Source organism: Chiloscyllium plagiosum, unplaced genomic scaffold (assembly GCF_037043375.1).
Source record: "Chiloscyllium plagiosum isolate Xiang-an unplaced genomic scaffold, Cpla_swu_hap1 HiC_scaffold_1, whole genome shotgun sequence".
Taxonomy (NCBI): domain Eukaryota; kingdom Metazoa; phylum Chordata; class Chondrichthyes; order Orectolobiformes; family Hemiscylliidae; genus Chiloscyllium; species Chiloscyllium plagiosum.
The window spans coordinates 10,289,364-10,306,621 of NW_028270139.1; the positions used below are offsets into that span (position 1 = coordinate 10,289,364).

Here is a 17,258-nt window from a genome sequence, read left to right on the forward strand (position 1 = left end):
TAGTTTGAAACCACCCCAATGACTTTAGTAAATACTTTCCCAAGTATGGTCCTGCCCAGTTGTAAACTGTCTCAACTCCCCCAGAACTGGTTCCAAAGCCCCAGGAATCTGAAACTCTTCCCCCTTTAGTCGTATTTTCATCTGATAGATTGTATTTTTTCCTACTCTGATCATCATGTGGCCCTGATACTGAGATCATATTCAGTTTGCTTCCTAATTCCCTATATTTTGCTTTTAGGACCTTTTCCCATTTTTATATATGTTGGTTTCAATGTGTACCATTTCCTTTTGGATGTCCTGGAGACCCTCAGGCAATCTTGACCATTGCACTATGGAGACAACATACCATCTTTGAGTCTTATTTGTGGCCACAGAAACACTTATCTATGTCTTTTGTAATAGTCATAGGGATTCAATTGTTTCCACATATTTATTTCTCCCATGTGAGCAGTACCGATCATGGTGCCACTTGGCTGTTGCTGTTTTCTCCTGGGAGGACATTCCCATCAACAGTATTCAAAGTGGTATTTCTGCTTTGCACAGGAATAACTGAGACTCTTGCATTGTCCTCTTGCTCTGCCTGGTAGTCACCCATTCCTTTTCTGCATTTGGCATCTTTGTCTGCAGTGTGACCACTTCTCTAAAGGTGCTATCCGTGACTCATTAGCTTCATGGATGTTCCACAGTGTCCCCAACCATTTCTCCAGCTCCAAAACCCAGGCTTTCAGGAATTGCACCTGGTCCTGGGCATTGGAAATGTGCCCAGCTTCCCACATAGTGCACATCGTGATTTTGAGCTCTCCTGCCATGACTTACCCATTTCAAGTTAAGAATATCATAATGCCAGGCTAAAGTCCAACAGGTTTATTTGAAAGTTTTTGGAATGATGCTCCTTTGTCAGGTAGCTAGTGGAGTAGTGTGCTTTTTGAACAAAATAGAATACATCTGCAAATACAAATATGCAGATTCACCCCATGGACTTGTGTATGTGCATGCATGTGTATGTGAGGGAGAGTCATTGAGCAGAGACTGATAGCCAAGTTCAATACTCATGAGGACGGTCTCAGCTGGGATCTTGGGTTCATGACACACTACAGGTGACCCCACCACACTATACACTCGCACACACTTCCACATAATGAGCATACGTACACACACGCGATCACGTACTCTCACAGCCCCCCCCCCTCAGTCTCTCTCACGCGCTCTCAACACACACACACACACACACACACACACACACACGCCTTCCCTCTCCCTACCACAACAGGCGCGCACACAAAAGTCCAAGGGGTGAATTTGGATTTGTAGGTACATTCTATTTTGTTCAAAAACACACAATCTGCATGTAATAAATGTGACATTTTCATAAATTTCTAATTTGGAAATAGAACCAGTTGGGATAACAAACAAACTCTAACCTCACACCTTTAGTATATTGTCTGAACTGAGAAATTGCTTTTTTTTAAACTGATAAAGCCTTAAGTTATCTCGGGGCTGTGATTTGAAAGAAATTCTGGGATTTACATATTATTCAATCGAAACCTGCATCCCCATTCCAAGTGATTAAAGGCTTAACACCAATCTAGGACTGTCCAATGCATTGCATCAATTGTACAACACTTAGATCTTTTACTATAAATTCGGTGCCCTGTGATCTTGCCCCACTAGCCATCTGCTGAAGGAGAGCGCTCCAAATAAACCTGTTGGACTATAATCTGGTGTTGTGTGATTTGAACTTTGTCCACTCCAGTCCAAAAGTGGCACCTCCACATCATGGTTACCCCTTTAAGCATCTTCCAAAAGGTTTAACTTAATATCGAAAAATACCAATTTCTCTACTGTCCTTCTTTCCTGTTCCTTGTTACTCCAGAATCTCTTAGAAGCTGTAAACCATAAGAACACCTTACAAACTATTAGACATAAAAGTTGGAAATATTAACCTGTCCTTACCTACAAGTTATCAACCAACTCTCTCTTTGAAGCCTCTAGTTCTGTAATAGTGTAAGACCACTCCTGTAATGTCACTTTGTTTCTTCCCAGCAAGCAGGACACTCTTCCCAGACTGCTTTACTGTGATGCCTATTGCGAGAACCAAATATAATGTGCAGTTGATGCAGCTTAGGATTTGGAGGGCAGAACATTAGTTATGTTCAATATGTAAGAGTCAAAATAGAGCTGGATGTTGTCATCAAACATGCTCCACAGGTAGCTGTGCAGTAAGAGATATGACAAAACATTAGACATGATTAAAAATAATTCTTTGCCACAGTGTAAAATTGAGCCTCAATTTTTTCTAGTATAATTTTATTTAAGAAAGATAACAGAACAAATTGATGTTCTCTTTATAATTTAATACATTTGAATTTTATTTTATCCACTAGGTGTCACTGTTCTACAGAAATTATTTGCTGTACATTTCACAATGTGTGAAACTAGAATTAATGATCCGAGAGCTGTTTTGTATTCTTGCTTTTTGGGAAGAGGGTCTCGTAATAAGGCTGGTATTGTGATTTCTGTTCACCCTGCAATTAATTTGCAAATGATGCTTGCTTAAAAAGTGGTGGAGGTCAGAAAATAGGTTGATTCTCTCTACGTAATTTGTTAACTTTTTAAGCAGAGGACAGACAGTTGACAAAACCATAATCAACTACATAAATTTAGAGAGGATATATCTTGATATCTTTCCAATGTTTAAATATCTATCAATATTTAAATTAGCTTTTGTTAAGTACCACTGCATAATTTATTTTAAAATGCTGCTAAACATTTTATTGGTATTAAAATAGAAATATTTTGTATGCTGAGTTTGTATGGCATGCTAATCCAATTTAATTAATTTATTTGGATGACTTACTCAGAAAACTGGTGTTTAGACAAGCAGGTGGGTACAGCACATGGACGTAGTCTGAAAAGCTATCCTCTGTTTAATCACCATTGTGATGACACAATATATTATGCCATGTGCCCAGTCTGAAACTTGTGTTTAAGTATTATCTTAAAGTCATTTTAATCGCATAAATAGTATGCCTCACGTCAATTTATTTAAGTAACTATTCACATATCTCGGGGCTCTAGATAGTTAGGCATGTGAAACTTTATCAGTCATTAGTCAGGTAGCCCAATCTACTGTTCTAATATGTCACACTGACCTTCAAAACCATTCTTTCACCACTGTGCAAATGTGTTCATTTCACTGGGTATGTCTCATGTGTTTTATAGTAAGGAACTTTAACCTTGAATAAATGCCAGATGGAAATGTAAACTGTAAGAGATGATGTAATAAGGCGGTTAAATTAGTTGAGCAACATGTTGGCAGACGTAATATAATGTTGGGAAATGAGGGATTGTTCACTCATATTATTTTTAAAAGGTGTGAAACATGTAAATACTGATGTTCAGAGGAACTTTGGGATGCTCATACAAAACACAATGTTAGCATGCAATTACAGCAAGCAATTAAAGCAAATGTCACATTGCCCTTTATTGCAAGGGATTGGGGTACAAGGATGGAGAAGTCTTGTGATATTGTGCAGTGTCTTGGGATTACAACCGGAGTACTATGCACATCTGTTGTCTCAAAATCTAAGGCTATAATTTGGAGGCACTGCAGGGAAGGTTTACAAGGTTGGTTTCTGAGATGAGTGGGTTGAACTGTGTTAAGAGGCTGAATAACTGGTTGATTCAAAAATGAATGATCTTCTGAAACCATGCAAGATTCTGAAGATTACAAAACCGGAAATTGCTGGTGAAACTCAGCAGATCTGGCAGTGCCTGTGGGGAGAAAATACAGTTAACGTTTCAGTCTGGTGACTCTTCATCAGAACTAATAGTAGCTAGGAAAATGTGATATTTATACTGAAGACGAGGTTGGGGAAGTTGGAGGATGGGTGGAGATGGAGCTCAGAGATATATATGAAAGGTTAGGCAAGTGAGGGAGTTCTTGATAGTAGGGCAGGACAGAAGAGAAGCTGACTAAGTTATAATAAGAACTGAGAGTAAGAAAGAATGGGTGCACTGTGCTAAGAGCAACCCATGTCATTACAGGACAGGGTATTGGGTGTGTAAAAACATGGAAGAATGGAATCAGTCTCTGAACTTATTGAACTTAATACTGAATTCTTGTGACAACAGTGTTCCCAAATGGAAAATGAGATACTGTTCTTTGAGTTTGCATTAAGCTTACTGGAACAGTGCAGCAGGCTTATGACAAAGCTTGACATTAGAAGATTATTTCTCCAGGGTAAGTACCTAAAATATTGGGCACAGTCCGAGAATAGATGTGAATAATTGAAGATTGTTTTGAGGAGAAAGTTCTACATTCAAAGGATTGTGAATTTTTAGAATTGTCTACCTCTACCCAAGATGCTCCATCTTTGAAAATGGTTAAATCTGAGAGAGACAATAGAAAAATATGTAGTGAGCATGTGGGAAAATGGAGTTGAGGTAGAAAATCAATAATTGTCATATTGAGTGGGGATGCAGACTTAAGGCAGTATGGTCAACTCTGTCTATTTGTTGTTCAGAAATGTTTGAGTCTCCAGTGTTGGCTACTTAACTCTTTACTTTGTAAATGTAGTTCTTCAAGTCTGGGCTGTACACTGATGTGTGATCGTTTCTCACATTACTCAAGTCATGTGCTTGAAACGGCAAAGGAGCCAAGCACTTGACCTAAAAGGCTGAGCTTCATGAGACAATAAAGTCCCCATTACCTGGTACCCTGTTATCCATTATTCTCATGCAACCAGCAATAGGTGGGAGTAAGGGTTCAGCCAGATAAAAGTGTCTGGTGGGGACTGAGGAAAGTAGGGGTGAAAATCGCAGAGACACTGGTCATCATTTCACAAACTTTTTTAGACTTTGAACTGGAGAATAATAAATGTCGTTCCCCCTTGTTCAAAAATAAGCCCAGCAATTACAAGACCAGCAGTTTCACCTCCGTAGAAAAGATTTAGAAACAATAATCCTGGCCAAATTAACATCCTTTTGGACAATTGTGTGCTAATTAAGGAAAGTTAATCATTTGTTAAAAGCAAATTGTGTTCAACTAACTAAATTGTGTTTTCTAATGAGTTAACAGAATAAATGAGGGTAATAAAATTGATGCTGTGTAAGAATCTCCAGAGGCTGGAGAGCAACCAGAGATACCAAGCCAGGGTAAAGCCACTTCCCAGGTTTGGTCAAAATACACTTCTCTCAATTTCAACAGTTGTCATTAAATTGGCAATCATCCCAGGCCAGTAACCCATGCCATTGTCATTCTGACATCTGGTGTCCTGCCCGATCATGAACCACTGTTCAAGCTTGATACCTGAGACTACCAGTAAGGGTGAGTTGCTTCACCTTTCTTGTGTTGTCCTGAACCAGCCAAGAGAGAACTTCATGCTTCTCCTAGATCCCCTTCCAGCACCTTGCCAATTTCCGTGCCTGTTTGGACTCCTTGATCAGGTGGCACCAGGTTGGTGGATGTCGGGGATTTCAGTGGTTGCAAAGTCTCTGGATGAGATGTTATTGAACTATTGGATAATGAGATTTTGTTTGTATATGGTGTGAATTTAATGTCAAAATTAGGGTGAGATTGTGTTTCCATTAAATTTGTACAAATGCTTCAGTAATTTCAGGGGAATAACAGACATCCAGATAAATGCCAGTATCCAAATATTACTGTTAACCTTTCACAGCTCTACTGATGGTTTTGTGAAAATGGCTATTCACTGTCTGCTACATGGTTGACTGTGATATAAAGTTGTTAGATTAGTAGATTAGACAGAAACTGAACCTAATGCAAGCATAGGTACTGACTGCCAATCAATCTGACACAGAAAATTAACTCCTTTTTACAAATGTTGTCTTTTCTTCCTTCATATTATATAGATTATTTTTATAGATTCAAAACAGGTTTATTTCATTTTCTTTGTCACTACTTTTCTCTTTTTTTTTTAATCCCGTCTTCCTTTCCCTCCCTCTATTCACCCACCTTGCTGCACAGTCCAATTGTTTATTTCTCTATTTGTAAATAGCAGGGTGCCCAACTAATCTGAATTTTCTGGAGTCAGCCTGTAATTTGACTTTTCATTCCATTTCCCAAGTGACACCTTCCTGGGATACATTTTGTCCTGGACATTTCTGTCTAAGGACTTTAATTCTGTGTATGCATTGGTCGCAGAAGTTTGGTCATTTGTGTAATGGGCTGCATTCGATAGTGTGGAGAGTTGAGTTCAAGCTGGCAGTATCAAAATTGGGGCAACTGATCCTTTCCGTCTCTCCACCTCAGAAGTCAAATTTTTCTCTTTCTTGTTTTCATAGTTGGGGTTATCGTGTTAAAGAGCTGCATAGATGCCTGCTCTCATCACTCAGGTGCCCGGTGCTTGTTTGCTTTCACATTGCCATTCACAGCTTGCACTTGCAGCAATTTTGTTTGTGACATGAAGCTCACAGCACGGTCTCCCAGTTCTTACTGTGTTCTATTATACAAATCTTAGATGACCGTATGCAGGAAGTCTAGACAAGCTGCTATCTCTAGATGAGCTAACTAAGGCCTTCGAAAAGAGTAAACTTCCTGGAAGCGACAGCTTACCAGTTGCATTGTATGGGACCTAATCGGCCAGGTTCAGTTGGAAATGTATGAAAGCATGTTTCTGGCTTGTAGCACGTCTGAATCATTGAGGAATGGCATCATCACCCTCATCTACAAATAGAAGGAGAGAGTGAGGGAATTAAGAATTGGTGGTCAATCTACTGAATCCTGCCCAAGGTCATGTCTGCTCTGGGGTCAGTGATTTGGCCTGACCAGATTTGTATTGAGCAGGAAGATCATGGATTGCCTTACATTACTCAGGGATATGATCACTCATATGCAGAACATTGGGGGTGGCTCATCAGCCTGGACCAGGAGAGGCCTTCAGTTGAATATTGCACACTTCCCTATAGACATGCTCTCCAAAATGAGTTTTGAGGAGGGAACCTGCAGTTGGACCTTAACTGTTCTACACAAATATCAGTACTTCAGTCTTAATGAGTAGGGCTCAGAAAGCTTCCTGCACTTGTGTAGGGCTGCCCTCTGTCTCCTGCCTTGTTTTTGTTCCATAGTGCTTTTTGTTAATCCATCAAGACAAAATGTGGGCTTTAGAGTGATGAATATCCCACGCTGCAGAGGCCTGCAGGTCAAGGCCTTCCTGTAGGTGGGTGGTGTCGCTGCTTTCTACTCAGATGAGCTGTTAGTGCACTGACTCATGAGTAACTGCAACCAGTTCAAAGTGGCCTTCACTGTGCACTAAGCATTGATGTGGAGGTGCCGATGTTGGACTGGGGTGTTCAGGGTCAGAAGTCACATGACATCAGGTTATAGTCCAACAGGTTTATTTGAAATCACCACGCTGTCAGAGCGCTGCTCCTTTGTTAGGTGAAGCGAAGTATCATATAATTTGACAAAGGAGTAGCACTGCGAAAGCTTATGATTTCAAGTAAATCTGTTGGACAATAAACTGGCGTCGTGTGACTTCTGACTTCACTAAACATTGGGAAGAGCATATAGCCAAGGTGAGACAAAAACTGGACATGTGAGACTGTTGATCACTCTCCAATGCTGATAAAAAATCTGGTCATCAGGTTTGAGATGCTCTCAGTAATGTTGTACATGGTAGAAGTCTGGCTCATTTCCCATGTTTTAGTCGTCACCCAAGGCGGCTTTTTCTTCATTTGGGAGATTAAAGATGGCTAATGACTGCAGGGACACCATGTACAAATCTGAGTACATTCTTCGCCCTCTATTCAATGTTGTGCATCTTTGTGTGTGGCTATATCGAGTTGTGATGCACCTGGTCCATGTGCACTAATTACAAAGACAAAGAACAAAGAAAATTACAGCACAGGAACAGGCCCTTTGGCCCTCCAGGCCTGCGCCAGTCTAGATCTTCTATCTAAACTTGTTGCCCATTTTCCAAGGATCTGTATCCCTCGACTTCCTGCCCATTTATGTATCTCTCTGGATACATCTTAATTGATGCTATTTGCCCATCTTTACCACCTCTGCTGGCAACGCGTTCCAAGTACCTACCACCCTCTGCATAAAGAACTTTCCATGCATATTTCCCGTAAACTTTTCCCCTCTCACCTTTGTTATGGTGTAGGCCAGACCACTCAAAACATTCTTAAGCAGGCAGTCCCGGACCGTAACTTTGCAATTTGTTTTGGTAAGTGTGCAGTGAACATTACGTGGATTATGTTAGCTAGGTTGACTACTAGATTTTAAAACACACAAAAATGTATTCGCAAAATTACGCAATGGAACACACAGAACAGAATAAAGAACCCCTACAGAACTCGACCTGTCCAGCCAGACTTAATTATGCTGTTCTGAATTAACAACAGTTCCAATAAGCAAACTCCCTTTAAAACCCAGTGTAAATGGAACACATGCTTACAGGTTGAAGTTGAAGGGCAGAAAAGAGAGACAGTTTTCACACAGTTCCTTGTTGAACTTCCCAGTTCTAGACTGAACTAAAACTGTTCAGCTCAGCTCAGCTAGAGAACTGACCACTTCCCTTTCATTATACAGGTCACTTCTGAAACATGATCACTTTGGCCTGAAGTCTTATCTGTTTACATATAAACAAAAGGCCTCTCAAAATCTTTTTCATCTTTGTACCAAACCAGACTGATCGGAGCCCGGCCTGGTTTATTACCCCTCTGAAAAAGAAATCATGGACAGAGTCTCCTTGAGTCAAGAAACAGCTTTTAGAAACCCCTTGAACTCACGACCCCTAGTAATTGAGTCCCCTACTACGTACTGAGGTTCTACCTGACCCCAGTGTTGCAAAGGATGGGTCAATCTACATTGCTGTACAAGTAGTTGGGCCATACTATATTAATTGTCCCTCCTGGAAATAATTGTACAGAAAAATACCATTTGTCACAAATGCATCAGGCAGTGATCAGTTAGTAATGTCCTCGAGGCTCTGCAGAGAGTGGAGAAAGTCAATCTTGGGAGGTTCCCCAAGCAGACTGTGACATTAATTTGACAGAATGCTTCATCTCCAGAACTTTGCAACAAGCTCCAAGATGTAGCTTGGCTGATGGTGAGAAAGGCACTACCTGTCAGATCTTTTATGCACACCCAGACTCTCTGTGCCACCATAGACAGTAATAGAGGAGATACAGGAGGAGAGTGCACAACCTGAGAGTGGGGAAAGTTGGTGGGAGGGATGAGACTGGTTAATCCACAGTGTCAAGTAAAACAAATCTACTTATTGTTAAGATCCCAGCTGATGTTACCACTGGACAACCCAGGTCTCAGACTGAAATCTAGCTTGATGGAATATATTTTGTTTATTTTTATTTAACAAGGTACCTTCACTGGAAGTGTGAAGAGCCCTTCGATAAGAGTCCCAAATCTGTTCACAGTATTATGATTGTGATCTGACTAGTGTCTTGCACAGTTTTAGTGAAACCTCTCTACTTTTATATGACATTCCCTTTGAAATAAAGACCAACACTCCATTTGCTAATGGTTTTGAGGATTGGACAATTCAGCCATTATAAATGCCAAGAGATTCAAAAGGCCCACCCAGTAATTAGCATTCAGTCAGAGTTCCATGGCTGCTGCTTCAGAGCTCACAATCCAGAATTTCAGCTGCTGAACCCACTGAGGGTTGCAACCCACAGTTTGAGAAGCCCTACCATGGGGATTTTCCAAGCTTTCTCCTTTTCTTTAAGATTCAGCGTTCCTATAACATTATATTTCAAGACTTTATATTTTAAGAATGTTGTACCTTTTGAAATTATGCAAAATAGCTAACATTGTTACGCAAAAGGTTTTAAAAAAATAAGTAATCAATTTTCTCCCCACCCATCTTTATTGATCCTAGTCTGGGATACATTTCTACAGGCTGTTGTTGTTTTAGAGGTATTGAGTCATACAGCATGGGAACGGAGTGATCCAGTACTTGGCAAGTGGCAACAATTCATATGTGACTGAAGGGAAGAATCATGCTACTTCTGACAGCAGGAGACCTGATATTTGTGATTCTGTTGAATATGAGAAACTTACAATTCCTGGAGATTTATAGTTTTCTGTCTGCAAATGTGAAAAATCTTTGGTGAGGAAAGCTACTACTGTCTTTGTGGTTCTGTAATGGGCTTCAGTCTCTCCCTTCCAACCATCCAAAAGAAGATTATCCATTAGCATAGCATTTAAGACATTTGGCGAGGCTGAATTACAAATTCTGCAGTTGATGTTGCATTTGTCCATCACAAATCTGAGATTCTTTAAGGCTTTCTACTGGCTTCCTAAATCTGAAATTCTTGGTAATCTGTTCAGTAATATTCTAGGTGCATTTCTATAAGTATATTTTTGCCCACTGTTCTGTCCAATTATTAAAGACCTTCTCTTTATAAATCATTTTTAGACTCTCTCTCAGTTTTCCAAAGTGTCAGCTGAGCAGAGCCCAAAGCATCAAGTGGAGTAAAGAATAAAGCTACTTTTAATTGTGTGGGCATAATGTTGTGATCTCTTTGAGAGTACTGAATACTGTATCCACACACACTGTGGGAACTTCTGGAAGATTGTTTTTAATCATCCTATGTGGCTCACAAGAGTGATGATATAAAGAATATAGAGCACTCATCATTTTTGTTTTTAAACTGCTTTTAGTCACGAATCCCAGACAGCAGCTGAGTTCACAATTGATCCATCAGCACAGTAGATTCATTGCAGGGACATTGAAAGCTAATTTTTTTTTTCACGTTTTCAACTAAATGAAGTGTTGTAAAAATGTGAATGGGTGTTAAAGGATTTAGTGGTTTTTGAGCTTACTGCATGTGTTTGAAAGCTGTTCCTTCAGCAATGTGGGTGGCAGGTTATGCAAATGCATAATGGGATGCTGTTAGTTTTCTACAGTTTCAGCATAAGTGTTCAACCACTTGGAAAATTTTACTATTGTCTTCATTGTATGAGCTCAATCCAGTTCAGTATTCCCAAACGATCTTAGAAACTATATAATTGTAGACATGTAAAAACATGGTTGTCTCGAATGGACTTTTCAACATTTAAAATGTACAAATCTTTAACTAAAAATGCAAGTATTATTCAGCAGCTCAATTGAATGTCTATGGAAATACTTAAAGTTGATACATAAATACAGAACCAGATCTTACATTGTTTATGTACAAAAACTGGCTGCTTTGATTTGTTAATAATGCTCAGTAATCTGGCTTAAAGTTATAAATTGAATGATATGTAAATATAATCAACTATAGTGAAGTTTGCCAGGAAAATCTTTCTATAGTCAAACAGTGCTTGGGTGAAATATTATTGCTGAAAGTCTATTTGGGCATTATACAGCCAAGTTAAACAATTACATTTTAATTCAATGCAATGCAGTTTTTAATGTTGGAGGCAGTTATGGTCATTTGCCTAGCTACCTACCCTCTAGCAGTACTTTGACACTTAAATAAAATATACACAGTGTACTGTTTTTTTCTCTTTTCAGATGGAAAAATACAGATTCATACTGTTTTTATTGGAAATACTAGGTTATTGAGAAAGCAATCTTAACATTTTAACTCCATTTATTACTTTCATGCTATAGTTTGTGCAGGTGTGCAGTTTATTTTCTGTCTTGGCTTTTTTCTGTTCTTTTGCTTCCCACCACATGTGCAACATTCATACACTTTTCTCTACATCATTTTCCCTGAAATCTTATGTTTGTCAGAAAAACCCTGGCAGAGCATTTTGGCACAGAGCTGACTGGGTCAGGCAGCTTCCTCTTAATTGAGCCATTCATTGCTCCAACTCCTAAGTGCTAACACAGCTTTAGTAATAGCATTTCCACTTGTGCAGTTATGAGTTCAATCCCATTCTGGGATAAACGCGTAATCCTGGCTGATATGTCACCTACGGTAAATAAAGGGATGTCGTATTATTCATGTGCTGTAGGTGATATGTTAACTGAGGATCTACCTAGTTGGATACATTTACAAGATCTAACAGTAGTACATACTGGGGAATCATGGATTATAACAAAGAGAAATCATTGACATATTGATTTCCTGATGTATAATCCCTGCCAATTGGATTCCTTGTCAGAAGCATGCAGTTGAAAAATGTTCCCTATTTTGTAGCAGTGTTAAATTTATTTAAAAGCAAATGTTTATTTCCAGTGCTTTGTTTACATTATAGAAATACATTTGCAAGAGATGCCCAGACATAATAGACATTTTAAGTCACCTAGTTTTGCAGATTGTGAGGGAAGATGATATGAATTTAACATTAAAGGCTCGAAGGCATAAATTTGGCTGACTTGTTTTTTTAATATATTCATGGGATGTGGTCGTTGCTGGCTGAGCTAGCATTTATTGCCCATCCCTAATTGCCCTTGAGAAGGTAGTGGTGAGCCACTGCCTTTAACCAGTGCAGTTCAAGTTATATGTAATATTTGTAATTTGGTATTTCATTTGCAACTTGACATTTGGTTTTTGTTTAATACATCGTTACGTAACAATCCAGTTACTTTTCACATGTGACTGATGACCTGCAGTCAAACTTTTTATAAGAATATTTGAAACTCAAAATTTGCTGAGCAATTCTAAAGCTGATTTTTCTTTGTGCTACATGTGCCTTTTTAAAAAATTTTACTCTATTTGATTGCACCAAAGTGGAAACAATATTTAATACATTTTTCTAATTGAACTACAGCAACTGGAACTGGTGGAGCCAAGCGGATGGATTCATGTTCCACTCACTGATGTCAACAAGAAGGCAATCCGTACATTTATGATACAGATTGCTGTACTAGCAAATCATCAGAATGGAAGAGACACTCACATGAGACAAATTAAAGTCTACACACCAGTGGAAGAAAGTTCAATCGGTAAATTTCCGCGATGTACCACTATAGACTTCATGATGTATCGCTGCATTAGATGACTGAATATTAAAGGAAATGTTTTGAAATATTCTGAAAGCAATAACTGATTTTTGTTTTTTTGTTCATTTGAATTTAAAAAATCATTTGATTTAATACTGTATGGGGAACAAAAGATTCTCCATTGAATGGAGGCAAAATAAGGTTAATGCCTGAAGCTGTACACTTGGGTCATGATCGTTGTTGTGGAAAACCTGGGTTCTAATATGACCTGCGCTTGCCCTGGATCAAGGTTACAGGCTGCTGAGACATCTGATTGGAAAGGTGTTAACTTTTAGCTTATAGCCCCCACCAAAGATCTGAGCATCACAATAAATAAAACCCCTTATTTGTTTACTAGTTCAATGGTAGATCATTGCGAAGGCAAATTCATCCAGCAATATAAAGAGAGTGTTACCAAGAGACGGCTCTGAAGACATTATGGGAAGCCTAATCGGATTAAAATGCTGCATTTACATAGACGTTACAAAAATCTCTCAGGCCAAGTTTTAATCAGTGCCAAATAATGACAATAAAAATGGCTAGAAATTTATTGCATGAATAGAATTACTTTACTCAAACTGTAATTTGGGATAAATGTAATATGTGGATGAATGTCAATTTACAAATTGTTTTGTTGTTACACTGGGTTCCTACATTACCTAGATTGCAGTACAAAGAACCCCTACAGTGCAGAAGCAGGTCATTCGGCCATCAAGTTGACACCGAACCTCTGAAGGACACTCCACTCTGACCCATTGTTCCTCCCTCCCTCCCTAACTTTATTCCCTGTAATCCTGCATTTCCCATGAATGATTCACCTAACCCAACCTACAGTCCCTGGGCACAATGGGCAATTTAGCAAGTCCCAATCCACTTAACCTGCACATCTTTGTGTGGGAGGAAACTCTTGCAGAAACGGGAAAATGTGCAAACTCCAAACAATTGGCCAAGAGTGGAATTGAACCCAGGTTTTGGTACTGTGAGGCAGCAGTGCTAACCAGTGAGCCACCTTGCTGCCCTGTAGCTTAATTGATTATGATCAATTCATTGAGATTTTTCTAATCTTTCTTCACTTAAATGTTTGGCAAAGTGAAATCGTGCACAACAATAGCATGCGCAACACAGTCTGGACTGAATTTGAACACATACAGACTGATGGATTTGGGAAATGTCAGAAGTTTCAATGCATAAATCTGAACGGGGAATTGAATCAACCTAGTTCCAGTTTTAACAGAGGTGGGATAAAGTGGTGATCATATTGCTTTTCAGAAGTAGGTTAGTTATTTAATATCCGGAGGTGCAGGTCTTTTTTAAGTCACTCTTTTGAACCACAGGTGGCCAGGTCTTAACAAAAAGGTGTGAATCCATGAGCAGCTATGGTAACTGTATTACCAAAGGAGCAGGAGTTTGACAGTAATGCTGTACTGTCTCTTGTGATCAATCTGCTTACCTTACCCACCCTCCTCATTGAGCAATCTGCCCACTTACTCTTGTCAGCTTTAATCCTGTGAAACAGATTTCTTGTCCAAAACTCCATCCTGTCAATCAAGATGCCCATAGATAAGAAACCTCCACTTAAAGGGCTCTTGTGGCTGTATTTTGCAGCATGTAGGAGAAGCCTGATCTTGGTTTCTTGGCCTCCTTCATCCCAGCATTGAACATGCCTTCAGCAAATAAAAAGGCCTCTGAATCTATATCCATTCATAATTGTATATTGTGCATAAAAGCCCATCAACACTTCTCTCTGATCACTGCAATTTACAAGATCCTGCATCCAATTTCTGTTGTCTCGCCATGCAGTCCTCCTCTGACCAGGCCAGTTTTTTCTACTGCCACTAGACTCTCGCCCTGCTTTTTCCAATGACTGTACTTTCTCAATTATCCACAAAGTACTGGAACTTCAATCTGGTATGCCAGCATTGGATTCAGACAAAAGTGGAATAATAAAGGAAGGATTCAAATTATGGTTTCTCAATTATTAATTTTAAGTATAGAAAGTTTCTACTTTTGGTCAGCATAGCTTTTAACATTGGGGCTCAAGGGCAGCACAGTGGCTCAGTGCTTAGCACTGCTGCCTCACAGCACCAGGGACCCAGGTTCAATTCCAGCCTCGGGTGACTGTCTGTGTGGGCTTTGCATATTCTCCCGTGTCGAAGTGGGTTTCCTCCGGGAGCTCTGGTTTCCTCCCACAGTCACAAAGATGTGTAGGTTAGGTGAAGTGGCCATGCTAAATTGCCCATAGTGTTACGTATATCTGTTTCCCCACTCTCTATATCTTCCATATCCTCCTTCACAGTAAACACTCTTGCAAAATACTTTTTTAGTATCTCTCCCATCTCCTGCCATTCCACACATAGGCTGCCTTGCTGATCTTTGAGGGGTTCTTTTCTCTCCCTAGCTACCCTTTTGTCCTTAATGTATTTATTAAATCCCTTTGAATTCTCCTTAACCCTGTTTGCCAAAGCTATCTCATGTCTGCTTTTTGCCCCCCCTGATTTCCCTTTTAAGTATACTCCTACTGCCTTTATACTCTTCTAAGGATTTGCTCAATCTCTGCTGTCCATACCTGATATATTCTTAACCAACACCTCAGCTTCTCTTGTTGAACATTTTACAAGATAACGTATGGCATAGAAAGGGTGGAAACTGGGAAGTTGTTTCTGTTAGGCAGGGAGACTACGACTCTTGGGCACAGCCTTAAAATTAGAGGGGGTCAACTTAGAACGGAAATGAGGAGACATTTCTTCAGCCATAGAGTAGTGGGCCTGTGGAATTCATTGCCATGGAGCGCAGTGGAGGCTGGGACTTTGGGTGTCTTCAAGGCAAAGATTGATAAATTCTTGACCTCGCAAGGAATTAAGGGCAAAGGAAGAGTGGGGGTAAGTGGCATTGAAATGCCCACCAGCCATGATTGAATGGTGGAGTGGACTAAATGAGCTGAATGGCCTTGTTTCCACTCCTATGTCTTATGGTCTTATGGATATAACCTGTCAGTTCTAGTATTATTCTTCTAAATCATTTTTATAGCCTTTGCAGTTCTCTATACCGTTCATACCAGAACTCTCATAACTTCTCTAATTTTCAATGATATCTGCTCAGTACTAACCTACGTTAGCTTCTTTCTTCTTTAATGATCTTATAACTTGTGTTGCAAGTTCTAGTGATTTCTACATCCAGTGTGCAAATTGTTTATCTAAATATGAACAACAGTGGTTCCAGTGCCAAGTCTTGTGGAACACTAATTCTAATTTTTTGACAATTAATGTAACTACCTTTATACCTGCTCTGTAGCCAGCATGTTAGCCATTCTACTTTGTGATCCCTTGTGTAACCTTAATCTGTTCCTTACCAAAATGTCAGTTTGAAAATATTACATCTGCTACATTACTTTGGACTATTCAGAGATTTGAATAAAACTGTTAAGATATGACCTTGCTTTTGAATTTGTGCTGAAAATATTATATTTTGATTTCAAGAAAGGTTTGTATTATATCTGAGTAAATATTTCAATTAAGTGATCTATAGTTCTCTAGACTTGTTAAATTTCCCTTTGTTAAATAGGATTACCATTAACTTTTGCTGATCCTTTGACACTATTAATAATGTCTCATAAGTACATAATAAGTTTGCATCCTTTATATTTCTTCTAGATTCTTTTAAAATGCACTGATGTGAATCAACCAAATGTGCTTGGTTAGTTTACCAATTATCTGACTTTTATCTTTAATAGACAGCAATGAAAGAACTGTCATAGAAATGTCTTAATGTATTTGCTTGAAACATTAGTAGTACTGTGCTGTAGGGCATATAGGTGGATCATGGGAGACCCATAGGCTTCTGAAAAAATCAGCTTTCAATTGCTGTACCATACAGATTCAACCTCACTACCTATAGTCCACATCACTAGCCAAATCATAGACAGAATTAGAACCCATAATAGTTTTATCTCGTTTTAGCCGTAACAACTTGCATTTTTATTATGCCTTCTGTAAAACATTACATGGTTTTGTCATAAGAGCACTATCAAACAAAATTTGACGTGGAACCATGTGGGACAGAAGTCACGACTAAAGACCTAGTCAAAGATTTAGGTTTTAATGAGCATCTGAAAGGAATATAGGTTTAATTGGACAATTTTAGAGTATGGGAAGGCACAGCCCCCAGTGACTGAGTGATTGAAATCAGAGATTTATATCAGATTGGAATTTGAGAGGATTGGAGATTTTGGAAGACTGTTTGGCTGGAAGAGGGAAGAAAAAAAAGCGTGGTCATGAATAGTTTTGAAAACAAACCTGAAAATTCTAAAGTCAAGGCATTGCCGAAACACAGTTAGGTCACCAAAATCAGTGAGAT

The 17,258-nt window shown here is 39.2% G+C and overlaps 1 protein-coding gene across 2 annotated transcripts in view; it reads left to right on the forward strand.

The window, feature by feature from the left end:
• The window catches only part of anapc10 (anaphase promoting complex subunit 10), a 51,406-nt gene extending 38,437 nt beyond the window's left edge, over positions 1 to 12,969 (forward strand). For both annotated transcript variants that reach the window (XM_043699050.2, XM_087976226.1), the window contains exon 5: positions 12,695 to 12,969. In XM_043699050.2, the coding sequence (XP_043554985.1) occupies positions 12,695 to 12,925 (231 nt within the window). In that variant the 3' untranslated portion in view covers positions 12,926 to 12,969. The remainder of the gene's footprint in view (positions 1 to 12,694) is intronic.
• The last annotated feature ends 4,289 nt before the right edge of the window (positions 12,970 to 17,258 follow it).